At 37.8% G+C, this 26,867-nt stretch overlaps 1 protein-coding gene across 1 annotated transcript; it reads left to right on the top strand.

Annotated features, from left to right (window-relative positions):
- Positions 1 to 702: 702 nt before the first annotated feature.
- On the top strand, positions 703 to 26,839 carry LOC136821676 (alanine--tRNA ligase, cytoplasmic-like). The gene is made up of 21 exons (XM_067077889.1): positions 703 to 1,041; positions 13,937 to 14,125; positions 14,488 to 14,627; positions 14,846 to 15,037; positions 15,907 to 16,051; positions 16,495 to 16,640; positions 18,141 to 18,288; positions 18,957 to 19,065; positions 19,411 to 19,535; positions 20,519 to 20,663; positions 20,980 to 21,149; positions 21,527 to 21,640; positions 22,183 to 22,320; positions 22,916 to 23,056; positions 23,161 to 23,267; positions 23,557 to 23,665; positions 23,972 to 24,097; positions 24,279 to 24,398; positions 24,677 to 24,763; positions 25,533 to 25,646; positions 26,269 to 26,839. The coding sequence occupies exons 1-21, from the start codon at positions 799 to 801 to the stop codon at positions 26,443 to 26,445; spliced, it is 2,985 nt and encodes a 994-aa protein (XP_066933990.1). The 5' UTR covers positions 703 to 798; the 3' UTR covers positions 26,446 to 26,839.
- Positions 26,840 to 26,867: the final 28 nt, after the last annotated feature.

Genomic DNA, 26,867 nt, shown 5'->3' with positions numbered 1-26,867 from the left:
GTAAAAACACTTTTAAAAACCTTACAATTTGATAGCCGTGCAATTACGCGTTTAAATCTCGGAATTTTAAGCGTGCAATTAGAAGGATTTCTCAGACTGACCGTGAGATCGGGTAACTTGCATCAGTGTGGAGGCTAACACGCATAGCCCTCAAATGAATGACCTGGCTGGTTATTAAAATACAAAATTAAATCAAAACAAAAATGGTAGAGTAGAGCTGTAAGCGGAGCTGTGTAGTTCATTTGTTTTGAAATTTTGCTGCTTAGATTGTTGTTGCCTCCACTGATGCAAGTTACCCAATCTCACGGTATAAAAAGTGACTAGTAAGGCTTTGTTTAATGAAGACAACAGAGTAAAAAAAACTAAACCAAATGACATGAAAGATGAAAAAAAAACCTCCATTTTGCAATGATATCATTGAGGAATGACTTTGAACAAGCGATAAAACAACAACTCTTATTCAGGAAAAAAACAAATAAATAACCAAACCAATCATCATTAAAAATAGATGTTGACGACGAAATGACAGGGTCGCGCGTAATCTTGCTCCACACACCTTCGAAATGCCTTTTCTAGTCACCATCTTGAATGTATTGCTCCACATTTAAGTCTATTTTCCGCCCGTTACCGCCAAATCTTTCTGCTAAAAGCCATCTTGTTGAGGTTGAGTCTGTAAAGTACACTGAAAATTGTTCTTTCGCCAAAATTTCATCAGCCAAAACCACCCCCCACGCATGACGCAGTGGAGGCCACATCGACCATCGACTTCAGCTGGCCAAATCCTGGTTCCAGGGTTGTATGTTTACTTCTAAAGTTTCATTTGGTTTGAAAACATTGGTTAATTTTACAAGAAATCCTTGTTTGAAGTCTTCTACACGAAATTTTCACTGTAAAATGGATCCTAACACAGACTCTAAGGCTTTACGCCAAAGTTTCATTGACTTTTTTGTGAAGAAGTATGAACACACTTTTGTTCCATCCTCCTCCACGATCCCTCATGATGATCCAACTCTCCTGTTTGCTAATGCAGGGATGAATCAGGTAAACTTGCATAATCAGTTTTGATGGTTTATATTTATGTGTTTTGTCTGAGAGATAAAAAGATGAAAAAAAAAGAGATTTGTTTTTTGCAAAGTCCAGCGTCTCCCTGCTGAGGATGGAGAGATGTAAAGCAATTTTTTAAGCTCAATATTTGGTTAGAAAATGTAATGCAATATAATGTAATGTAAAATTTATTTGGTCAAGAAGGTCTAAAATTTAGGCATTATTTATAAGCATTAATGTGGGCCTACTATATATATATTCTAGACGTCCGCGCTCGATAGTAGCGACTCCAGAAGTCATGCAACTTTCGTTGACGTCAAACCAAATGTTTCATTTTTCCGTGAACTTTGAACCCTTTGAACTTTTTTTCTATGTATGCTAAAGCGTTCCGGTTTTTACTAAATGAAAGCCCGTGATCTTAGCTTTCCAGCGGTATATAACACTGTGGACACGGGCTAGACAGCAAATTGGTAAAATGCTGAACGTTTTGCAACATTTTGAAAATTTTTTGCCGATGGGAGAAAAAAATTTCCAACTATCGATGAACAAATGTGTCTGGAAACGGAGGAAAGTGTATTTGAAGGCTGAAACTTTGTATGTTTATCAGAAAAAGGGTGAGGAATTCAAAAATCACAATCGCTAATTCTAATTCTTTCATTTTCATGTAGTTTTTTTCACTTTTTTGCTTCTTTTGCATGGGAATGTCCCAAAAAAAAGTTTTTATTTCTGCCGAAATGGATTTTCTTTTCATTTGGGGTTTCTCCTTTCAGAAAAACTTATTCTTTATTCATAAGTTTTTGTTCCTCCATTTCCAGAGGCCCCTTGAAAATGGGTCCTACCACCTTTTTTGACTCATTTCAACCTTTTCCAAGCTAGTTTTCTTCAAAAACAAAAATAAAACAATGCAATGTCTTCTTTTTGCAAAAAAAAGATATATCTTTCATTATTTTGATATAGTCAGGCAGCTGAGGTCACATAAAAAAGTGCAGTAGCTACAAAGTTTGCGAGAAAACTTTAAACAGTTGTTTTCAATAGATACGACCTTTCTGAACACAAAATCATCAACCGGACAGTTTGAAAAAAATTACCGAACGCGTCCGAAAATATTAGGGGGGGATGTTATTTTGCAAAAATGGCATAATTTCTTAGCCCATTTGTCAAAAGTTGCCTTTGGGTATAAAAAGAAGAAAAAATTATGTTAAAACCCTGTGGTACCCTTTTCAAGGTTGCCACGGGCAGGGTGCCACCGTGGCTCCGCCAGCAAAATCGAAATTTCAAAGATTTTCAAAACATAGTGAAGTGACCCCTCATTTGAAAGGTATCTTCATGCTGGTTAAGAAAATCAATATAATGAGGTTGAATAACACTGTCACAAAAAGTAATTTCCAACAGTTGGCAAAATTTTGAGGATTTTGCTAAAAACGCAATGTTTTGATCGTTTTTCTTAAGTTACTTCTTGTGAGAGTGTCTTTCACCCTTACAATATTGATTTTCTTAATCAGCATGAAAATACCTTTCAAATGAGGGGTCACTTCGCTATGTTTTAAAAATTTTTGAAATTTCGATTTTGCTGGTGGAGCGGCGGTGGCACCCTACCCGTGGCAACCTTGAAAAAAGTTCCACAGGGTTTTTACATGAATTTTTCTTCTTTTTATACCCAATGGCAACTTTTGACAAATGGGCTTAAAAAATTAGTCCTAACATCCCCCCCTAAAAATATTTTCGTATTTGATGACGTCACAAGCAAAATGAAAATTTTTATGAAAAAAAGCATGGACATATTTGTAGCGTCAGGATGAAATTGAATAAACAATAACGCCGTGTTTGTAACACTGTTCAGTGCATTAATTTATTGATGTGTAGTAATGTAGTGTTCAAACTGAAAATAAAAATTGAAAAATACTAAGTCTAATGAATGAAAATAAAATAATCTAACTTAGGTACAAAAGGATGTAAGTCTATGAGAACAACAGTAGAAGTAGAAAACAGCAAATGTATAAATGAATGATTGAAGTACTAATATAATGTAAAAGAAAATCTAACTTAACTTAGGTGCCACAAATAGAGACAGAGAAAAGAAACAAAAAACTCACCAGCTGGCCTGAGGTAGAATGCTGTAAGCAGGCAGCAGAACACAGGGTGTGTCAAGACTAACACCAACTGTGTGAAATGAAAATTGAATGTGCTTGTATATGTGAATAACTAAAGAGACAATTGATTGATTTCATTTGATTTGAGTTGACATCATGTCAGAGGAGGTCTTCACTCCTTGAAGTCTCTGTTGAAGTGAGGTCTGAGTGATGATGTGGCATTTATAGGCAGATCAAAAAGTCTAATTTACAGACCAAAATAAATTATGAGAAAAATTGAAATAAATTATAACAAAAGGAAATGCATATCAAATTGACATAAATTTAATGAATAAAATACTGACCAAATGCTTATCAAACACAGAAAAATGCAGAATAACCAAAATGGTGGGAAAAGTGAAATAAAATGCAGACCAAACAAAAACAAACAAAATGGCTGCACACTGAAAAAGGTGAGAGTGTTTGATTGACCAAAATGGATTAAAACTAAGGTTTATGCCTTAACACTCCCCCAACAGAATGAAAAAGATTTTTTTTTTTTTTTTTTTGATATATTAGAAAATTTTAATTTTTTGAGTTATCCAATTGTTTCATCAAATCTATTTCTATTTCCACACCACGTATCAAAACCAACGAGCGAACTGATCGATGGGTCTCACGTTTGACTTTCTCGGTTGAATTTTGATACTGCACAATAACATCCCGAATCTTTCCGTCACGTCCTTTATTGATGCTCTTAACGATTCCAAATTGATAGTTTGCGGATAGGCTCGACTCCTGCTTGGTGAAAAGAACGATGTCTCCTGGCTTGATGTCATTGTCGTTTTTGAACCACTTTGGCTGATCCATTAATGCTGGTACGTGTGAAGTGAGCCAACATTCAAACCACGAGTCAAAGATCTTTTTGTTGGTTCGTAGAATCTTGTCGGTGTCATTTGTGACTGTTAAGGGCTCTGAGGGTGAGCGGTCGTTGTTGCGGCCGAGGAGTAGGCGGTTCGGGGTGATCAAATCTGACATCTCGAACTCCTTGAAGTTGCCAACGGCCAATGGCAGATTGTTGATTGAGTTCGAGATTGTTGATGCCAGTGTCTCCCAATGAAGAATGGACAAACGTTGATTTCCGGCAGTTTTATTATCGATCGACTTCTTGATCTCCTGAATCTTTCTTTCTACACGTCCGTTGACATTATGTCCACCAACAGGACATGTCTCAAAATCGATATTCATTTTTGAATGAAGGTGCTGTTGTAGGTCGACGAAGTTAAGTTGCATTGTTTCACAACCCTTTACGAGCTGACTTCCTTCATCAACGAGAAGCTTTTTCGGGTAACCAACCTCACAGGCTAGTCGTGTAAATGCTTGGAGAAATGACGTTGTGTTGTAGCTGTCCATGACTTTGATTTTGACAGCTGTGGTTGTAGCGCAGCAGAAAACGAGTAGCCAGATCTTCACAGTGGTGCGCTTGTGATGTTCTGAATAGGACTGAAATGGTCCAGCAAGATCAGTCTGGGCGACAAAGAAGGCAGGGGCAATCTTTAGGTTGTCTTCTGAGAGTGGTCCCATTATGACTTGGAATTTCCTTTTTAATAGATAACGACATCGAGGACAAGAGGAGCGAACTTGTTTTACGAGTGATCTTCCTTCAAGTATGTAGCAGGTTTGAAGCACATAGCGCCAAGTGGTTTCGATGCCAGAATGGATTGCTGTAGGATGATTCCAGTGAACTTCTTGTACAATTGAATATGCCAAAGGTGAATTTTTGTCGATAATTGGCACACAGAAGGTTAACGCAGTTAGATCCTTCATGATGGCGGTAGCTTTTCCAATAGCGGTGATCTGATCGGTTGGGAGGATTCTTCCAGTATAAAAAAGGATTCCATCCTTTTCTTCAGATATTTTGTTGTACTTCGTTTTGTTGGTGAATTGTTTGACTTCAGAGGTTGCCTTTTTGAAGTAGTAGGATTTGGCTCGTTCAATATCCGCATCATTTAGGAGTAGGTGTCTTTCCTTGGTAGAAGCTGAGGGATTTGGTTTGTGAAATTTTTTGAAGCTATTGATGAATTTAAGTACGTAAGCCATCACTCTGATTACATGGTTGAAATTTCTCCAATTGGGGTCGATCAAATAATTTGAGTATTTGTAGTGATTTGAAACGGCTTCTGGAATCATTGACTTGGTTGAGGATATGTAGCATTCGATACCTTCCTTGTGTACTTCTTCTCTTGACTCTTTCTTAAGATGTTGTTTCTCTTGCGCTGTCAGTGAGATGTCAGTAGTAGTCATGGCTGGGAAGTCCGAAGGGTTGCTTCTCATCCATTCATATCCGTTGATCCACTTTGAATGTTGGTCGACATCTTGGATGGCTGTGCATCTTCTAGTGCCCAAGTCTGCAATCATGTCCTCTGATCTGACATATTTCCATTGGGATGTGTCTGTAAATCTGTGGACTTCAGATACTCTGTTTCTTGTCCATTGCTTTAAATTCAGGTTAAGGTTACAAATCCAATAGAGACTGATCTGAGAATCTGTAAATTTGATGCTCGACTTGTGTTTATCCTTCAGGGCTTGTTTGATTGTATGACCAGAGTGTGCATTGATCATCGCTGCATATAGCTCTGCACGTGGTTGAGTGTATTCATCTGAAATGAGTTTGGATCTACCAAAGATGAATTGACAGGTGAATGATCCATCCTTCTTCTTGAATCGAACATATATAGCGACACAAATGAGGCTTTTGCTTGCATCCCCAAAGTCAAGCGTCTGAATGTCCAAACTTGCAGCATCTTCTGGTACAACGGCTCTTTGATACTTGATTTTGTTTGATTTCATTCATCATATCGAAATGGTCAAGCCAAATGGTCCGGATGTTATCGGGAAGAGCATCATCCCAATCCAATTTCCGAGTGACAAGGTCGTGAAGATCTAGTTTCATGGTGGCAACAATCGGTGTGATTAAACCAGTGATGTCGTAGAGTTCAGCTACCTTGGCCACGCATTGTCGTCGAGTTAGGTTCTCAGGTACCGTAGATACAAGTGTTGGTTTGCGACCTCGTGATTTTTTGGCGAAGTTGAGTTCTTGCACATCGAGAGAGATTTGATCTTTGAGTGGAAACCACTTGAGTCCAGCCACTCCAACCGATTGACCATCAGCAGATAGAGACTCTTGAGGAGGTCTTGATGAAAATGTGAAGCCTTTGAGGCCGAAGCCACCGTGATTGACAGCAACTTCTAGATCGTCTGCTATTGATTGGACTTCTGTCATGCCTGATGAACCTGACAAACAATCGTCCACGTACACATCTTCGGAAACAATCTTGTGGACGGTAGGATATCGGTCCTTGAGGATTCGGGCTGTCTCTCGCAATCCTCTCTCCGCTTGGTTGCCGCTTGACTTGATTCCATAAATGAGTGTTTTTTATGACCTTCTCTTCTGGGGGCTGTGAAGGGTCCAGTGAGTCTTGCCAGAGATATCGTTGGAGTCCCCAGTGACATTGGTCCAATTTGATGGAGTTATACATTTTTTGTACATCAGTGTGGAATACCACAGAGTGGCACCTCCACCGCACAAATATATCAACCAATCGATTCATATACTGTTGCGTCCTTTTGCCAAGATGTCATTCAGAGAGAATCCTGTGTCGGTGGGCATTGAGGCGTCGAATACCACTCTGCATGGCGTTGACACCGAACTCTCCTTCCAAACGGCACGCCATGGTATGAAATTCTGGTAAGGTGATTCTTTGAGGATTTGTTGAGATTCTGTTGATAGATTTTTGACGTAATCTACATATCCAAGCTTCTGAAGTTTTTGTTCCGAATGGAGGATGTCTTCTCTATCTTTGGTGTTCTTTGCGAGGCGATGAACTTGTTGGTTGTAGACCTTCAGTGCGATATGTCGATTTGGTTGCAAACGGTGTGTTGGGTCAGCCATCAGTGGGAGGGTGGCAATTGATTGGTGATTTTGTACATCGACTGTGACGGAATCATTTATGATCTGCTGCTCTGTTTCCTCCTTGATGCTCATGATTTCGTTTGGTTGGTTGCGACACGTCTCACATCCTCTACAATTAACACAGCGAAATGACCATTCGCTGCCAGCACGTTCCGCTTCATTGAATGTGATGAGCTTCTGAACATCAACATCATCGTCTTCGTCAAGTGTGTTGTTGCTAGTGACGTCACCGATGGTTGCAGAATATCCGAGCATGCGCACATCTGGGTTGACTTGATAGCCATTTCGAAAGAGAGCCAATTGATTGGAGATGAAGTGTGTGGAGAGGTGACTTGAGCCAACATTGTTGAAGACCTCATGAGGTCCTCCGATGACACCAGTGGAACCGTCTGCGTTGATGAATTGAGATCGGTATATCGTCAGTCCAGATGGAAGTTGGAAGATGGGTTCTGGGAAGTATCGCTGATATCTGATGCCCACCATAAAATCGACGTCTCCTCCAATGGATTTAGGAACGGAAGGAAGAAATTGAAGTTTATTACCTTCTTTCAAGTATTGAGTCTTGATGTCCTCGTAGACCCTTCCTTGGAGTGGGTAGCTTGGAAAAGTCTCGGTTATGCGATCCATGCAAGGTCCAGTCATCATGGCATTAACTCCGTGGCTGAGAGGAATGGAGATGGTGTATACTCCGTGAGATGTAATATTGACTGATCCACCAACACCACCCATTGAGATGTCCCCAGAGAATTGCTTGATTGCGTTGGATCCAAGATGCCTGACTGCCTCGAAGCGACTGATAAAATCGCTGCAGCCAGAGTCGTAAAAGATGGTGTACGTTCGTTTGTTGATTTGGATGGACTGCAGCATGAAGATAGCACTGTTGGAGTCGTCTGTTGGAGTTGAATGGCTTGATTTGAATGAAGTGTGGAAGATCTTTATATCCTTGGAATACGTAGGGACTGGGAGTCTTCTGATGCATCGGCTCTTATAGTGTTCGAGCACGTCTTTGTTGGTCTGGTCAAACTTGTGATCGTCACATACCAGTACATGTTTCTTCGTGATTTCGGAGTTGTGAGCCGGATTCTTGCAGATAAAGTCTCGTTGACATTTTCCTTCGGCGTGTTTGCCTCTATCCATTTGTGCTCCGGGATAAAGGCATTGATAACAGAGTCCATTGTCTTGGAGGAACTTGAAACGTTGGCTGGTTGTCATGTCGACAAACTTCTTGCATGAGAAATACTGAATTAACTTTGTACCTCTCGGACCATTGGATTTGATATGATTGGTTGCGCCACAGATGAAGCATATTGGCTCTTGGTGTTGTTGGTGTTGGGGTTTTCCATCTGACGAGCCATAGTAAGTTGACGAACCAGACTTCCTCTTGTCTTTCTCCTTGTCATTGGTTGAGTTGGATGTCTTGGTATTCGACTGGATGACAGTGACTTGTTGCTGTACCTTGATTTCTTTCTCCAGAAATTCAATCATCTGTTTCCATTTGTATTTTCCCTCTCTTGGACTTTCGCAGGTCAATGTCAGCCATCTCATCATTCGACTTTGACCAAGTTTGTTCGACAGGTGGGTTAGGGCGTCACCATAGTATAACTCGTTCTCGATGTTGTGGTCGGATGCTAGATGCATTAAGTCCCGCATGACGTTGATGACCTTGCTTAACGATTCAGTGATTTTGATGGAGTCCTTGTGCTTCAAGTCAATGGAATTGAGTTTGGACAGCTTGTTGGAAAGGAGCAGACGTCTATCACCAAACGCATCTTTGAGTCTTGTCCAGATATCTTGGATGTCGGTCACGTTCTTGACAAGCTCCAGGGCATGTTTTCCGAGATGATTGTTTTTCAGTAAGTCAGACTGGTACGATTTTGGAATGTCTGAGAACAGTTTATTGAACTCCGAGTTGAAGGTGTAAATGTCAATGTGCGAGTCATAGCCTGTGAACGTAGGCAATTTGATATTGAGCTGACTCTTTTTAAAGTTATCAAGTTTATCAAGTTCTCTGGTTTTGATTTCCTCTTGAAGACTGCTCTGGTATGACAATCGAAGCTCTAACAACATGTCGTAATCCTTCTTCAGGCTGGCAAACTTGTCTGGTTTGATGTTGAGATCGAGGAGTTCCTTCATCTTTAGAGATAAACTGTTGAATTCTGTGCTGACGGACGATAGATCTTTCTTACGTTGCTTGAGGTCTTCATTGGTGCACTTTCCAGCAATGAACGTGATGGTGGTCTTCAAGTGCTTCATTGACTGAGTGAGATCGTCTATGGCAAACTCTGACTTGTGCTCTTGTGTGGCTTGAGATGTAGCAGAAATGGCGATGTTATATTTTGTGAGACATTTCACATATTCACTGACTTTTGATGTAATTAATGTCAATTGTTTTACTATAACTTTGCTCATAAACACCATCTTGATCTTGAAGATGAAAACGAAGTTCTCTATGTTTCTCTCTGAACTGGTTACGAAGTGTCTCAATTTTGGTAGCACACGATTTGATGAGTTCTGGCGACTCTTTGATGTCATCTGGTGCATAGTCTTGGATGATGTCAAGTATCTGATCCTCAAGACCTGAGGCTGAGAACAAAATGATTTTGATTTCTGTCTCTGCCATTGAGCGAATTGAAGTGTCGGACGACGACGACGGACGAATTGAAGTGTCGGACGACGGATGAATTGAGGTGTCGGACGACGGACGAGACGAATTGAGGTGTCGGACGACGGACGACGACGATTGAGGTGTCGGACGACGGACGAATTGACGGACGACGACGAATTGTCGGACGACGACGGACGAACGGTTGAGGTGTCGGACGACGGACGAATTGAGGTGTCGGACGACGGACGAATTGAGGTGTCGGACGACGGACGAATTGAAGTGTCGGACGACGGATGAATTGAAGTGTCGGACGACGACGGACGACTGAATTGAAGTGTCGGACGACGACGGACGACGTTGAAGTGTCGGACGACGGATGAGCGATAACCTTTTCTCCGGTTGATGCAAGGATGCGATAGTCAATACGATCTTTCTTCCTCGTGTTCATTGACCGCGCCCACAAACAGCAGTGATGTTGATTGAACGGTCCTGTTTGAATGTAGCGTCAGGATGAGATTGAATAAACAATAACGCCGTGTTTGTAACACTGTTCAGTGCATTAATTTATTGATGTGTAGTAATGTAGTGTTCAAACTGAAAATAAAAATTGAAAAATACTAAGTCTAATGAATGAAAATAAAATAATCTAACTTAGGTACAAAAGGATGTAAGTCTATGAGAACAAAAGTAGAAGTAGAAAACAGCAAATGTATAAATGAATGATTGAAGTACTAATATAATGTAAAAGAAAATCTAACTTAACTTAGGTGCCACAAATAGAGACAGAGAAAAGAAACAAAAAACTCACCAGCTGGCCTGAGGTAGAATGCTGTAAGCAGGCAGCAGAACACAGGGTGTGTCAAGACTAACACCAACTGTGTGAAATGAAAATTGAATGTGCTTGTATATGTGAATAACTAAAGAGACAATTGATTGATTTCATTTGATTTGAGTTGACATCATGTCAGAGGAGGTCTTCACTCCTTGAAGTCTCTGTTGAAGTGAGGTCTGAGTGATGATGTGGCATTTATAGGCAGATCAAAAAGTCTAATTTACAGACCAAAATAAATTATGAGAAAAATTGAAATAAATTATAACAAAAGGAAATGCATATCAAATTGACATAAATTTTATGAATAAAATACTGACCAAATGCTTATCAAACACAGAAAAATGCAGAATAACCAAAATGGTGGGAAAAGTGAAATAAAATGCAGACCAAACAAAAACAAACAAAATGGCTGCACACTGAAAAAGGTGAGAGTGTTTGATTGACCAAAATGGATTAAAACTAAGGTTTATGCCTTAACAATATTATATACCGATCGAGGCGTTTTTTGAAGTAGATTAAGAAAAAGGTCAGTAACTATGTCTGAAAATTTGATAATAAAAAGTTAAAAGCTTCCGAAGTTTTGATGACGTCATATTTACACTTTCATTTTCAGATATGGTTACTGACCATTTTCTTAATCTACGTTAAAAAATGCTTCGATCGGTATATAATATGTCTATGTTGGTTCTCAAAATTTTTTCAGTTAGCCTATGGGCACGCATGACGTCATCAGGTACTAAAATATTACCGGAAACGTCCGGTAAGTAATTTCAACAACTCCGGTTGATGGTTTCTAGATATTTAGGTTGTATGTTTTCAATTAAAAGTGGTTTGGGATTGTTCGCACCCGTCCAATTTTTTTGTGACCTCAGCTGCCTGTCTAATAAATATCTGAATATTTTACAAATATTTTTATATAATAATATTCTAACACCATCAAAGAATTCTCCCTCCAAATTTCAGGTCTCTAGCTACACTAGAAAAAGAGATATGCAAAATTGAAGAAGCATGACTGGAAAATTTCTTTTTTTCTTTTTTGACACATTTTTCGAATTTTTCCAAGCTATTTTCCTAACCTTCTTTTTGACATTTTTAGTCAAATTTTTGACACTAAAATTTGAATATCTTTACAACCACTTATCCTCTGGAGGCCTATGACCCCTCATTTTCTTTCTTTTTCAAAGCTCTACAAGATAGGATAGGTTTTGAAAAAAAAGTTAAAATTTGAAAAATCTTCTGGAGTTGCTATCGATAGGAAGGATCGATCATCGGAACGGCTCGATGACAGATCGATATGTGTGATCGATAGAGGATCGATACTCAAGATTTTTAAATTAAGCTTATGATTAGTTATCGATTATTTATCTATCTATCATCGATCTTATCGACCCTATCGACCCTATCGACTCATACTCGATTTACGATCGATAACAAATCGATTAACGATCGATGACAAATTGATTAACGATCGATGACAAATCGATTAACGATCGATGACAAATCGATTAACGATCGATGACAAATCGATTAACGATCGATGACAAATTGATTAACGACCGATGATGAATCGATATACTCGGTTGAAATACTAGCTCGATAATGGATCAACGAAGGATCGATACTCAAGACTTTTTAATGGCTGAATCTTCCATCGATCTCCCATCCGGATCGTTAAGTAATCCATCGGTCACATATGGATCCGTCATCGAGCCGTCCCGATGATCGATCCTATCGAGGGCGGACGTCTGGTATATTGAAAAACCAGCAGTGAAGGTGTGCAAGAATCTTTACCATAAGTTGGTCTAATGTCGACATCACTCATGTAATTCTGACACCCTTTTTATAGATTAAACGGAAGGTCTGAATCACTGATTGAAAAAAAGATTTTTCCCTCTCTACATTACCGTGAACAGGTAACTCGCATCAGTGGAGGATCATTAAATGCATGACTAACCAAAGCAGCAAAATTTCAAAACAAATATAACGGTGCAAGAACTTTGCAGTTTTGCTCCCAGCTCTACTTTCCCTTAGAATCTCATATTTGCTGCGCAGGCATTTTTGGTGAGTTAGTGGTCAACATGATCGCAGGTAACTTAGACTGGAGTCGTTTATAATGCATGTAATACTAATAATAAACACAAATAATGATACGGGATTTAGTTTGTATAAACGACTGGAAGAATCCGGTGTTCCAGCCTTATAGATACCGGGCCTAGCTACGCAGAAACTTGCGTAGCGAGAAAACAATTTATTAAGCAACAACAAACTCTCAAAATAAAATCAACTCAAATGAAACATTTTTAACACACAAATCCACACACATTTTATTTTCAAGAATTTTTTTTGAGCGGGAAAAAATTTTAATTGCGATATTGACACTTTTTTTTTGTTTGGAGTTAGTGCACAAAGGTTTCTAGACGACTAAAATTTACTTTTTTGCTTTATTTCTAATATGTCTGAATTAGTCGTCTAGCTTGCTAGACTACAGGTAACTAAAACAGTGTGGTTTGATAATGATAAATTACGCAAGATCCTAAATTTTAAGATGGTGGGAATTCAGATGTTTCTCAATGGCTGCTGGACATGTAATCTCAAATTTAGTAATGATATTAATCATAATTATGCATGACATGACTTTTATGGTCAGGAGATATACATTTTGCGACCCCTAAATTTTGTAGATTAGATTTGTTTTGATTTAACTTTGTACTTTAATGACCACGCAGGTCATTTATTTGAGGGATATGCATGTTAGCCTCCACTGATGCATCTCTTGGTAGCAATCAACAATTCCGACTTTCCTATTATTCCCAGGCTTAAAGAAAGGTCAGTATTACACAAGGAATGTCGACATTAGACCAACTTACACTACATGTTTTTTTATAAGCAAGTGTATGCCCCTTGGTCAGGCTCAAATTCTCAAAGCATCCGGGCATAGCTTATGCTTATTATATGCTTATGAATCATGCTTATGATTCACCTCGAGCCAAGTTTTTAGTGAAATTTCAGAAATTTTGTAAAAATTTGTTCAGATTTTGGAGCAGTGGAATGTAGAAACCGTGGAAAGTACTTGACCTCTACCAAACCTTTTAAACAGATTAAAAATGACAACTGGAAAAATATTTCAGGCTGACATATATCCTTATGTTATGTTTAGGAATTCTGCAAATCCGAGCCTTCATATGCTTATAAGCGTTATGCTTATAAAAAAACATGTATTTGGCTTATGGTAGATTGTTCTTTCTATTCACAATTTTAATCACTAAAAATTTGAATTAAAAAGATTTTAGTCAACAGACCTAAACTGGAAGACCCGTGAGTATAGAGTAACTTTCCCTTTCCTATATTAAAGAAAAGTTTTAAACAGTATTGGCAAATTCGAATTCAACAATTTTTTTGAATTTTAATTTTAGTTCAAGCCTTTGTTCCTGGGTACCGCAGATCCTAAATCTGACTTAGCCAAATTAAAAAGAGCAGTGAACTCACAAAAATGTATCCGTGCTGGTGGTAAGCATAATGATTTGGATGATGTCGGCAAAGATGTTTATCATCATACATTCTTTGAAATGTTGGGGAACTGGTCGTTTGGAGATTTCTTTAAGGTATGTTTTTTGTTTTTTTACCACAATACATTTTTATAAAAACCAATGAAGCTTTTAGAAATCTACATTAAAAGAATTTATATCTATTATATCTATATTTTATCTATAACTATTTGACCATTGAATGATTGCTGTGTTGCATCATTTTGCGCGTACAATAAAAAGCAGGCTCCACTTTCACCTTTAAAATATCAGCGGAGTACACACCATAATTTCAGATAGATATCACTTCTAATAACAGTTACACTCCTAAACTCCGCAAAGTAAAAATTAAAAAGTTCAATTCAATACATACTTCCTTTTTTTAAATGACAAAGCCTTTGTCCTACAACATTCTTAAACAGTAACTATTTATGTTTTAGAAAGAAGCAATCCCTTGGGCTTGGGAATATTTAACAGATGTTTGCGGTCTTGATGGATCAAGGATGTATGTGACATATTTTGGTGGTACTGATGATGTTCCGCCTGATCTCGAATCAAAACAAATCTGGCTGGATTTGGGGTAAGTGAAGAAGGGTTTCCACAGGTTTCCATCCAGAAAGACACAATCACTCTCAAAATATTTTAAAGTAGAACTGAGCTGTATGAGATAAAGAAATTTTATTTTGATAAAAAAGAGATATCAAATTATTATATTATCAAACTATTTTAACACAACCCGATATTGTTAGTCTGCAATCTGCAATCATCATACCTTTTTGTTTTTTTACATGATTTCAGAATTCCACCTGAAAGAGTCTTACCATTTGGAATGAAAGACAATTTCTGGGAGATGGGAGATACTGGACCATGTGGACCATGTACAGAAATACATTTTGACAGAATAGGTGGAAGGGATGCTGCACACCTTGTTAATATGGACGTACCCGATGTTTTGGAAATTTGGAATCTTGTCTTCATGGAGTTCAATAGGTACTAATTACTCATCAAAAAGAAATTCTTTGCCACAGAAAGTCATGTGATATGCTTTTCAACCAATAAGATTTAATTATTGCGAGGGGAAAACAAACACTATGGTTTAACTCACTAAAAGATTTTGTTTAATGCTTACACATAATTATCTTTAGTAAGTGTTCTGTTTCCTCCCAATTGTGACGTTGTGCCGTGGCAAAGAATAAAGTAGTAATACCTGATGTACCAGAAATTTGCGAACCTCTTTTAAGTGCAATTGTCTTAATCAAACCTCTTGGACGGCTGAAATCACTAAAATGTTGGTAAAAACAGCTTTTCCAGTCAAAAAATACTAAAAGAATGCCCGTGGCCACCAACAGACACTGCCCAACGTTTCTAAAATATGGTCTAAAAATTATCCTGAAATCAATGAAAATTATTTTCCACTATTGCTGAAAAACATTGATAGGGTAACTTATTTCTGGTACACCCAGTATAGTCAGTGCTATTGTAAAATGTCTAAACAGCTGGTTTTGGAAATCTTATTTGTTTAGTTTGTTGAATCTCTTTCATTTGGTTATTTTGAAATTATTAGTACAATTAATTACTAGTTGTCACCCAGCATCACACCCACTGAAAACTGAAAAGGGATAAGCTGAATGCGTCATTTAGCCTTTAGATGTTGGGGAGGGTAGAAAGATTTATTAATATTAAAGCCCAAAGAATGAAATATAACTTAAAGTTAAAATTTAGTGTTTTGTGACAATTGTATAAGAATTATATTCAACACTGTATAGGAAGAGAACTGAAAAATTGGATGAAAAATCAGTTTAAACTTTATTAACAACAGTCAATCAACTAAATAACATAAATACTTTCCCTTCTTCTAGAGAGCATGGTGGTAAATTGACACCACTACCAGCTAAAAGTGTTGACACTGGAATGGGTTTGGAGAGAATTGCATCTGTCATCCAAGGAAAAATGTCTAATTACGACACTGATATTTTCATGCCATACTTTGATGCTATACAAAAGGTGAGTTTTCTACGTTCAGTTATCAATTTTGCTAATTAAATTGTAGCTAACTGCTGACTGCAGGTTGCATCATTTCAGATAAGTGATAGTACACTGGCACCTCAACACACACCTAAATAAAACCTATGGGCAGTGAGATCAATCTTAAATTTAGATTTCACAACTAACAGTTGTTAGATTTGGCAAAGTTTTCTTAGGAGTGTGACTGAATGCACGTCTACAGTTCTCAAATGTGAAAGCCGGTTCCTCTGTTTCGTTTATCACTAATTTTGAGCCTTAAAGAGTCCTTATGGATATATCACTTCAACATGAAACATGATGATCATTCAATTTTCTAGATTCTAACCTTTTCAGACATATTGAGCTCTTGTACTTTAAGGATTATCAACAATTGTTACCCTTTACTAAACATCAGTAATAAAGTCTCATGTTTTCGTGCATAGTCTTCAGGGATCCGAGCATACACAGGTCACGTGGGCGAAGAGGATACTGATGGCATTGACATGGCATATCGTGTGTTGGCAGATCACATTCGTACATTGTCTATCGCTCTTGCTGATGGTGGAAGACCAGATAATGCTGGTAGAGGGTGAGTCTCAATGAAGTATAAAGCCCAAAAGGCTACAATCAGGGTCATAATATATTGGCACTTTTGGCTAATTTATAATTTTTCGAAAATTGAAGTTCGAGCGAGAATGTCAATTTTTAGGCCTTCAACTTGATTTCATCAAGTATTTCGATCTGGGAGGGATTTATGGGTATCTAGGCTATATTTCAAGCCCTACTAGACCATTTTTGAACTTTTGTATCCTCAGATCCTAAGGTCCTAAGTCTTAAGTCTAGCGTTAAAACTCAGAGTTAAAACTCTACCCTTCGAACCTACTTTAGAGCACTTACAAATCGATTGTGGTTTCAAAACACCCCGGTGAATTTCCCTCTTGTGCCAAATATTTTGTCCCTGATTGTCTTTGAAAATTAAAAATGCCGATTTCTACTCTGCTGGGGGTCTAAAATTAGGAGAAAACCCAAAAAATATGAAAAATAACCCTTTTCCGACCATTTGAGGCATTTTCATAAGGTCAAAATCAAATTTTTGTGAAATATTTAACTTTTTGAAAAGGTCCAATTTACGAAAAGTCAAAAACGTGAAAATTTCAGAAAATTTTGACTTTTTTTCAAGTTTTAGCCCCTAAAATTGACAAAAGGCGGATTTTGAGCCCGAAAAATTGCTTGAAACTTGAAATTAGACCCCCCGCTGAGCAGAATTTGGCATTTTTCAGTTTCTTAGACAATCAGGGTCATAATATATTGGCACTTTTGGCTAATTTATAATTTTTCGAAAATTGAAGTTCGAGCGAGAATGTCAATTTTTAGGCCTTCAACTTGATTTCATCAAGTATTTCGATCTGGGAGGGATTTATGGGTTTCTAGGCTATATTTCAAGCCCTACTAGACCATTTTTGAACTTTTGTATCCTCAGATCCTAAGGTCCTAAGTCTTAAGTCTAGCGGTAAAACTCAGAGTTAAAACTCTACCCTTCGAACCTACTTTAGAGCACTTACAAATCGATTGTGGTTTCAAAACACCCCGGTGAATTTCCCTCTTGTGCCAAATATTTTGTCCCTGATTGTAGAAGCGAATCTTTAACCTTCCTCAGGCAAGAAAAAGTGAAGCCTTTGAATATACGCCTTATTTTTGACGACAGATTGAATTCCAGCGGAAACCATTACTTTCAATTAAAAATTTATATAAAAGCCACACTGGCTGCTCACCAAGGCCGTGCAACTTAGGTAGGATTAAGCGGCCTCAAATCCTACCTGAGAGATTCGCTTCTAGCCCTTCGGGCTTCTATTTCATTGGTAAGGCTTATATTTTGACTGTCATAAATGTATATAAACGGTACTTTTAGGCAATCAAGTTTGTATTCGCACAGTAGCATAGTATTACATTTGCTGAGTAAAAGGACAATATTATTATAGAGTTATTTAAAAGAAGGTTTAACAGGTTTGCTGAATTCAATCAATAATGTATAAGATTTGCTCAATTATTACATATGGAAACTCTACTATACTGCTTTCTATTTCTTCAGATATGTTTTGCGTCGAATTTTAAGAAGAGGCATCAGATACGCCACAGAAAAATTGAATTGCAAACCAGGGTTCTTTGCATCGCTAGTCGACATTGTTTGTGAGAGCTTGGGTGAAGCTTTCCCTAATCTACTCAAAGACCCAGACATGGTGAGTTCTTAAATCTGTTGTTCATCCCAGACAGTGTATGATATTTTCAGCTTTTCTAAGGTTTGATAAATTTGTACTTATCATATTTGTACGATAAATTTGCAACCACATTTATTTTGCCTCTTGAGTCTCACTTGAAGTACCAATATCTATTAATTTAAAGGTTTTTTTAATAAAAGTGATATCGTTTGCTTACTCATCAATTTTAATTTACAACTACAAGCTTTTTCACATTCAATAGCGCACCGCGCTGAATCTAAAAATAGATATTTTTTTGTTGACATAATCAGTACTCTCGATGTGTTTGTACGAGTTCCAATCCCATCAACCTTTGCGTTAATCTCTTTTGCACGTTAATTGCATCGTTTGACAAAAGATATGTAACAGCTTGCACGTATCTTTACATGAGCCCCGTTGAATTGTGGGATTGCAACTCGTACAAATGTCAAAAAAAGTTAAAAGTAATAATTATGACGTATGCATTGCGGATTGCTATTGACACAGATGTGGGACAAGAATTTTTATTCCGCACAATATAACGATAGGGAGGCACCTTCCTGATAGATATGAGACATGTGTTTGATATGAGACATGTGTTTGATATGAAACGGGAACAGTTATGCAAAAAAAACTGAATTTCAATTTTCTTTGTTTTTATTATTATTCAGATCAAAGAAATCATTAATGAGGAAGAGGTGCAATTTTTGAAAACGTTATCAAGAGGTCGAAGACTGTTCAACCGAGCAGCTGAAAAAGCAACGGATAACAAAATGTCTGGTAAGAAATAACTTGTTAATTCCTGATAAATAATAGGATGGTTGACTGTGGATGCTCTCAAAGATATTGGTCATATGCAACATCTGAAAACTCGCCTGATACGGTTGCCTAGCTTTTTGAGACCATAAAGTCAACCAGAGCAGACTAGAGATGCTTGCTGTTTGAAATAATTGCCTTATTCTTAACTTTGAAGATCTTTAGAAAACTTAAAGTATAGTATGAAAAATGCAACAAAATTGATTTGTTATCAATAATTAATTTCAAATGGTATATGGTATATTTCAACTCAAATCACTATTTACTTTGTTAGATTAAAGAAAATATACTTCCCCTTAATATTTTTAGGTGAAGTCGCCTGGCGTTTATATGACACGTACGGATTCCCTATTGATTTGACTTGCCTGATGGCTGAAGAAAGAAAAATGACTGTTGATATGACAGGCTATGAAACTGCTAAAGCGCATGCTCAGGTAAAAATCCAAGTTATAACAATAGAAAAAATATGATTTAATAATTATCTTTATTATTGTAGAGGGAAAAGCTCATTTTCAGGGTTTTTTTGCTTGCGTCTGATAGGGTTGAATTTAAAGTAAGTGTCTTTTGATTGATGACAAATATCCTGCAAGCTGCATCCAGTGCCAAAATATCTCTAATAACAAAAGCCCTTCAAAGGTTTTGTTTTGAAATAAGAGTGATACTCATCAATTCTAATCCACTTGTTTTTCAATATTGAATTGAAACGGATGTGAAGCAAGATTGGTCAGAAAGAGGAAAATAAAAACATTTTTTGCTTATATCAGCACAATATATAATAATAGGAAGACACTGTCCTGATATGAGGCAAGTGACTGATATGAAACGGGAACACTTTAACTAAAATAAAAGTTACTAAGGCTTTGGCAGTCTTTATTTGATGATGAAACCAGATGAAGCCTAAAGCCATTTGATGATTCACCTTCTTTGCCATCAACCCATTAACTAATGTCCATTTCACGGTCGAAAGGCATCATGGGTAACCGGGACCACTGCGTTCTAACAACGACTCTCCGTTGGTCTAAAATTGTGGATGTTTTTGCGTCTCTAATAAAAGGGAAGTTGTTATAAGGGCGCAATCAGTCCTCATTACCCATGATCCATTTCGATCTTAAAATGCCATATGACGGGGTCCACCACGCTACCGGGTAAAAAACCACGGTTGCGCCTCCCTATTCACTATATTCATTGCTCCCCCCACCTTAAGGCTTGAGCCCTGAATAATATCAAATTTTCTCCTCATTTTTAGCTAATAGCAATCAGTCCTCATTACCCATAATTCATTTCGATTGTGACAGAGTCCACTTCACAGGGTAAAAAACCATGGTTGCGCCTCCTTAGACACTATATTCAATGTCCTCCCACTTTCAAATTCAAGGCGTGGCTCCTGTATGACATCAAATTTTCTCTTCATTTTTAGCTAATAGCAAAAGCGAAAGGCTCAGGACAAGAAGACTTGTGTACATTGGACGTCCATGCCATTGACGAGCTGAAAACGAAAGGCTTCCCTGCAACAGTTGAAGCTCCTAAATATGACTATGAAAAAGATGGGAACAATAAATATGGTAGAGTAGACTTTGAGTTTTTCTGAATCTTATGTATAGAAAATGCTCAGGGCAATCATGTCTTTTGTCAACAGAAAGTATTTACCGAAACTAGAGCAAACTTTCAGCTATGATAAGGAGAAGAGTCTACTTCTGACTGAATAAATCTTCTTCCTAAAGATTTTGTTGGAGCTGAGTCCAATGGAGTAGACTAGAGGATATCGCCCAATTGGGATATTAGATAAAGTGTTTTCACCGTGTATTTCGTCCGATATAGCGATAATCATATTTTCCAAAAACTGTGATTTCAACTCAAATCATTTTTCTTCAAATCCAGTTTTCAAGTCAATACAAGCAACAGTTGCAGCACTTCGTATCAACAAACAATTCGTCGACCAGGTTACCACTGGCAACCGTTGTGGCGTGTTGTTGGATGCATCTTGTTTCTATGCAGAGCAGGGAGGTCAAATGTACGATCTGGGATATATGAATGTTGAGGGAGACGAAGTATGTTTTCTTATGTCTGATTTTTTAAAGGCAAATTAGACACTCTTTTTGTTTTGTTTTTTTCTAAATCCACTTTTAACGGCCTCCTTTAATCGAACAAGGTTCCTGGTGTCTTTAGGTAACAAACCTCTTTAAAACTCGACCAAACTTTCGATTCCCTGTGCTTGTTCGAGTTCAGTAGACGCTACTTTTCACCCATGAGGGTTTTAAAAATTTATAAACATCAGAAAAAAAAATTAGCTCAAATACTTTGCCCATTTAAAAGATATGACTCGTCGTAGCAATGGGGACCTGAATCGACCGACCTTCGCTTTTGCGCTAATCTTTTGATTTATACAAGAGAATTATATACTTGCAATGAATTTGAACATTTTCAGAGTGTGGAGTTTGCAGTAACAGATGTTCAAGTACACGGTGGATATGTTCTACATCTTGGCAATCTGGAAGGAAACCTCAAAGTTGGTGATAAAGTCGTCTGCAGTATTGACGAGGTTTGTTTTTTATTAAGTGATGATAAGCAACGGAATTTGCCTATAATGTTATTAAGGAATTTCTGGGGAAACGTCAAGCCCTCTATGAGTGGTATCAAATGAAATTGTATATATTATTCATAGCGCCTCTATGTACCTACTGGTGGTATCCAGTCAAAAATAGCGTGACATCAACGTGTCGCACCCATTCTACAGATTTATAAATCCCGATGGGCTAGATGTCGTGCTTTTGCTGAAAAGTGTGCCGTACTTAGGAAGGAAATCCTACCTAGGTCACGTGACATTTATGCAATAGACTTTCAGCGCTTGACCAATCAGAAGCTTTGCGGATTTTCGAAAACAATAGCAACTATATTTCTTGCGATATTCACTTTTTTTGCCTGCGATGGCTTAATGCACGACTCTTATAAATCTGTGTCCGATTCTCCTTAAATGGCCTTCTTAAATCATAAAATAGATTTTTTAAACTTCTTTTTTAAACTCCTCTTTTCCCAATGAGTGCGTAGTCACTGACAATTTTGTTATTCTTCTCTTTACCATAGCAACGCCGTCGCACGTTAATGAGTAACCACACAGGAACACACGTACTCAATTATGCACTAAGGAAAGTTCTAGGTGAGGCTGACCAGAGAGGCTCCTTGGTCGCACCTGACAGACTTCGATTCGACTTTTCATGTAAGGTAAGAAGAATACATATAATTAACGATTGTTTATTGAAACCCTTATTACAACCAACAATTTTTATACAACTCTTTTTTAAGGAGAAGATACCTTCCAAAATTTTGGTGTCGGAAACTTTCCTAATAAAAGGGGTCAACGTGTGATCTTTGACCGTGGAGAGCGGATAAATCCTTTCTGGTTATTGTTGTTTAGTTACTTTATATTTCGTTCCCAATGGGAACATTCCTGAACGCTCGCAAACGATCCGTTACATCCAAAGGTTAAATATTAAACTTAAGGGAATAAATTTTCGCGGGGATTATATTTCGCGAATTTTCGTGAGTTTTGCCTTTCTCGCGAAATTTAATACTCGCGAAAATTAAGTTTTTTGATCGAATTCAGAAACAATTTAAATCGAAATCGAAACGTTTTGGCAACTCAATAAGAACGCTCAGCAATGTTTTGGAACGTTCCCGAACGTTCTACGACATTCTTAAACTAGTAAAGGAAAGACAACCATTAGGAACGTTTCTGAACGGTCCTAGAGACCGTTTATAGAACGTTCGCACACGGAACGCCGAGTCACAAGCTCAAATCATAGTCTTCCTCTTTCAGAGCGCCATGACGACGGAACAGCTAGAAAATGCTGAGAATATCGTCCGCGGAGTAATCAACCAGAAACAACCCGTATACGCCAAAGTATCTGCACTTGCCGTCGCTAAAGATATTCAAGGTTTGAGAGCCATTTTTGACGAAGTAAGTACAATTTTGTATGCTTTTAATGAGATCGTTTCGGAACAAAAAATCGTTTTACTTTACAAAGCGAGACTTACGATTTTTCCTTTAATGTCTCCCTTCAGGTGTACCCAGATCCAGTCCGTGTCATCTCTATCGGGAACACGCTGGAAGAATTACAAGCCGACCCGCAAGCTGGTTTCAACACTTCCGTTGAATTCTGCGGTGGCACGTAAGTCAATGTTTAAATTTGCATTATACAGGGTTTTTTTATAAGAACGTACAGATTTTTTTTCACCATCATGTGAGTATTTTTGTGCAATTTCCTAAGAAATTGAATGTTTTAGAGTCCGATCAGGTTCGATGACTAAAAAATGTGACTGCCTACTTCACCGTTTTATCATTCGATCTAGGAAGTTCGAAGAATTTAGCGGAACAGATATCGTAAATAACTATTGGAAGGTAGGTGTGCCGAAACAAAGTAATCGCTACAATGATCAAATTTCTACTTTTACTTTCAGACATTTGAGGAATACTGGTGATATCGAAGAATTTGCTATCGTTTCCGAAGAAGCCATTTCCAAAGGCATTCGACGGATTGTTGCAGTGAGCGGCCACGAAGCGGAGAAGGTAAAAATGGGTAGGGGAAAAATAACCGGGCAAAATCACTTCAGTGACCCCGGTCTGGTAATGTATTGTTTTAGCTTTATTGTCAACCTTTCCTTAGTTGTAAATAAAAGGTTGCGATTTGCATACTTTTTGATCATTTTACCCTTTTCGACTATTAGGATTGGTTTATGTTCTAGTCACTTGATCTAAAACTATGCATAAAAGCCCATTTAAGGTACGTCAGCATTGACTGTTAATAATGAAGAAAAAAAGCCTTCCAGACCAGGTTCGATAATATGAATGATTTTTCTCATTTTCATCCGTCAGGCACACAGCAAAGCTGCCATTTTGGATGGAAAGCTAAATGATTTGAAGGAGTCGATCAATCAAAAACGAAACACCAATACGCTGAATCTCAAAGAAATGTCAACGCTCATTGCACGACTCACCGATGTAAGCCAAAAAGTGTTTGAGTTACAACCATCCGTTGTTTTAAAACTTGTGGTGTTTTATCTCAGAGCCAGTGGTATAGACCCTTTCATATTTAACGGCAGTCACCTCGTTTGCTGGGTCAGTCCGCTGTCATAAAACATTTCTTCCTACAATGTCTCTTTTTCTTACTTTTCCTGAACAGGACATTTCTGAATGTTCCATTCCACAATGGAAGAAGAACAAACTACGAGAAGATTTGAAGAAAACGAAGAAAGAACTTGATGATGCAGACCGTGCCATGAAAGCTGGTCGAATGCAAAGAGTATTTTTTATTACCTTCTACCATTAAATTACTACCCGCATGCAAATAATTCGTCAGCCATGTCTCTCGCCTTATTATCTCTCGCCTCCCCTTCTCGCTGTTTAGAGAAGTATTTGACTCATTTTTGCCATATATCCAGCTTAAAAGGGGTAAGTGGAACCTCCAGATTCATTTACAAAATGTCATTGCTGTCATAAGTGATAACTAGTCCGAAACTAGTGACTCTTTGTGGGTGAAATAAAAACAAACCATAATACTATCCGATATTATTTCATCAGGTCGTCGAACAAGCAGTCGAAATAGCGAAAGCCAATCAGGATAAAGCATTCATCGTCGAGCAAGTCGAAGACGGTTGTAATTCAAAGGTAACACCTTAGTAGCCATGGCAATGGTCTCAGAATCATTCCTTAAGTTTGTTTATTATGCTGGCTTCTTGAGCAATCGTAAAACCAATGACGTTGTTTAAAGCCGGTCTCAACTTTCGCGCCACATGAGCGAAAACTTTTTGACGTCTTTGTAAGGTCATTGGTCGGTTGAAAAATGAAGCAATTCCATTGGTCGAAATTTACGTAACGGATGAAAAAAGTAAAAGTTCCTTCAACTTTTTTTTTTGTTCGCACGAAACTTTTTTATGACGTAATCTTTTCTTCAAACAAAAAAGGTTGAGAAAAAAACGGTCGCCCATTTCGCGTGAAAGTGGAGTACAAGTCGTTATTCATGATATGCACCATTGCAATGTCTTCCATTGACCCAACAGCTGATTGCTTGAAAGTGACGAATTGACTGATTTTACGTCACTTACAATCAATCAGCTACTGGGTTTGTGATGTAATGTCATTTAAGACATTGCAGTGGTGCATATCATGAATATCCTAGTAAAACCGGCCAATTACAGTCATTCCAGGAAAATGATTGGAAATTCGATACCCGATTGAACTGCCTTTTGGGTGCTATCAAATGGTGCATGTATCACAACCCAATGGTGTTACCCGGACGAAAAGGAGCCTAACTCGAAGTAGCCTAACTCAAAAGTAGCCGGTGCTCTGGAAAGGCCAATTTTTGCCAGTTCTGTTATGAAAAAGCTATGGTATTGTATTGTCAAAATTTTTCATCTTTTTTCTTTTTTTTTTTCAGGCTTTAGACGCTGCTTTGAAGCAAGTGAAAACAAATTCACCAAATCTTGCCGCCATGTTCTTCTCAGTCGACCAAGACACCAAAAAAGTTCTTTGCCTTTGCCAAGTACCTAAGGTAAAATTACGGTTTATCTAGAAAAGATTGTAACATATTTATATAAGATCCACTGGAGTTTGGAATTAGTGTGAATCAAATTACGGAATTTCTTTGTTCAATAGATAGAAATTCCCGAGATGTGTTTTGAAAAGTAAATGGACTAATTAGGTCATAAAACCCCAGTGACGAGGGGCCACTGGGCTTCGTTATCGATGAAAAATCCATCTTTCCTTTAAAATAGCTTAATAACAGAGATTGAGTAAAGTATCTAACCTTTTCCGTCATCAAAAAGCAACGCATGCTGAAACTGGTGGTAAGTGATGAAAGATGAAAGATGAGTATTACTTCAATTTCTTTTCAACCGTACGTAAAAATAGACTAAATGTCTTTATAGATAGATCTTTTCATAAATTACGTCACGATCAACGCTTACCTCGTTTTAAAAATATTGCTATGGTTGTTGATTCCAGAGGAGTTCGTAAAAAGTTTACTCCATTTAAAATCTAACACTCAACTTGGTAATGGTTTTTAAGCGAGGAAGTTGTAGTCGTTGAAGCCTATTGTCTTCGATCGCAGCGCGTCCTCATGGAAATTGATCTTGAAAAGGAGGCTAACATTCACATCCCTTCTATTCTTCTAGGATGTTGTTGATGGCAAAGGATTGAAAGCCAATGAATGGGTTAAAGAAGTCTCTACAGTGATTGGTGGAAAAGGTGGAGGAAAACCCCTCTCAGCGCAAGGCTCAGGGGAAAACCTTCAGGAGATTAACAAAGCTATTAGCTTAGCGAAAGAATTTGCAAGCTTGAAACTATCGTAATTAGAATATGGGAGAGGACTTTTTAGTAAAGCAATCCAAACTCGAACGGTTTTGTCCATTTTTCTAAAAATGAATTTTCTAACCTTTTCTCCACCAGAACTTTCCAACTTTTTTTAATTAAAAAATAATAATTGCCTGAAGTCTTTTGCAATACCCCGATGGGTATAGAAACGTTCAGTCACAGCCTTTCTCTTGAGCATCGTGTCTTTCGTTGGCGGAGAATTTAAGTAGACCGAACCAGCCGTCTCTAGATTGCCTATTCAGTTGCGTCTTTTTATCCATAAACGGCCTCCTTACTTCAAAAGTAAAACACCAAAAACAAATATTTTTTAAAATCTAGAAATTATTTAATTGACAAAATATCCCCCTGCAATCAGAATGCGTTTATATTGAATTGAAATGATTCGAAAATTCTTATTTGT

Source organism: Clytia hemisphaerica, unplaced genomic scaffold, assembly GCF_902728285.1.
Source record: "Clytia hemisphaerica strain Z4C2 unplaced genomic scaffold, Clytia hemisphaerica genome assembly, whole genome shotgun sequence".
In the NCBI taxonomy this organism is placed as follows: domain Eukaryota; kingdom Metazoa; phylum Cnidaria; class Hydrozoa; order Leptothecata; family Clytiidae; genus Clytia; species Clytia hemisphaerica.
Note: the sequence above shows the minus strand (reverse complement) of the source record. Positions and strands in the feature narration are given on the sequence as shown.

Coding starts and splice junctions, on each gene's coding strand:
- LOC136821676 (XM_067077889.1), top strand. CDS start 799: ATGTTTACTTCTAAAGTTTCATTTGGTTTGAAAACATTGGTTAATTTT. Junction 19,066..19,410: donor AACGGATAACAAAATGTCTG/GTAAGAAATAAC, acceptor TAATATTTTTAG/GTGAAGTCGCCTGGCGTTTA. Junction 23,268..23,556: donor GTTGAATTCTGCGGTGGCAC/GTAAGTCAATGT, acceptor TTTTACTTTCAG/ACATTTGAGGAATACTGGTG.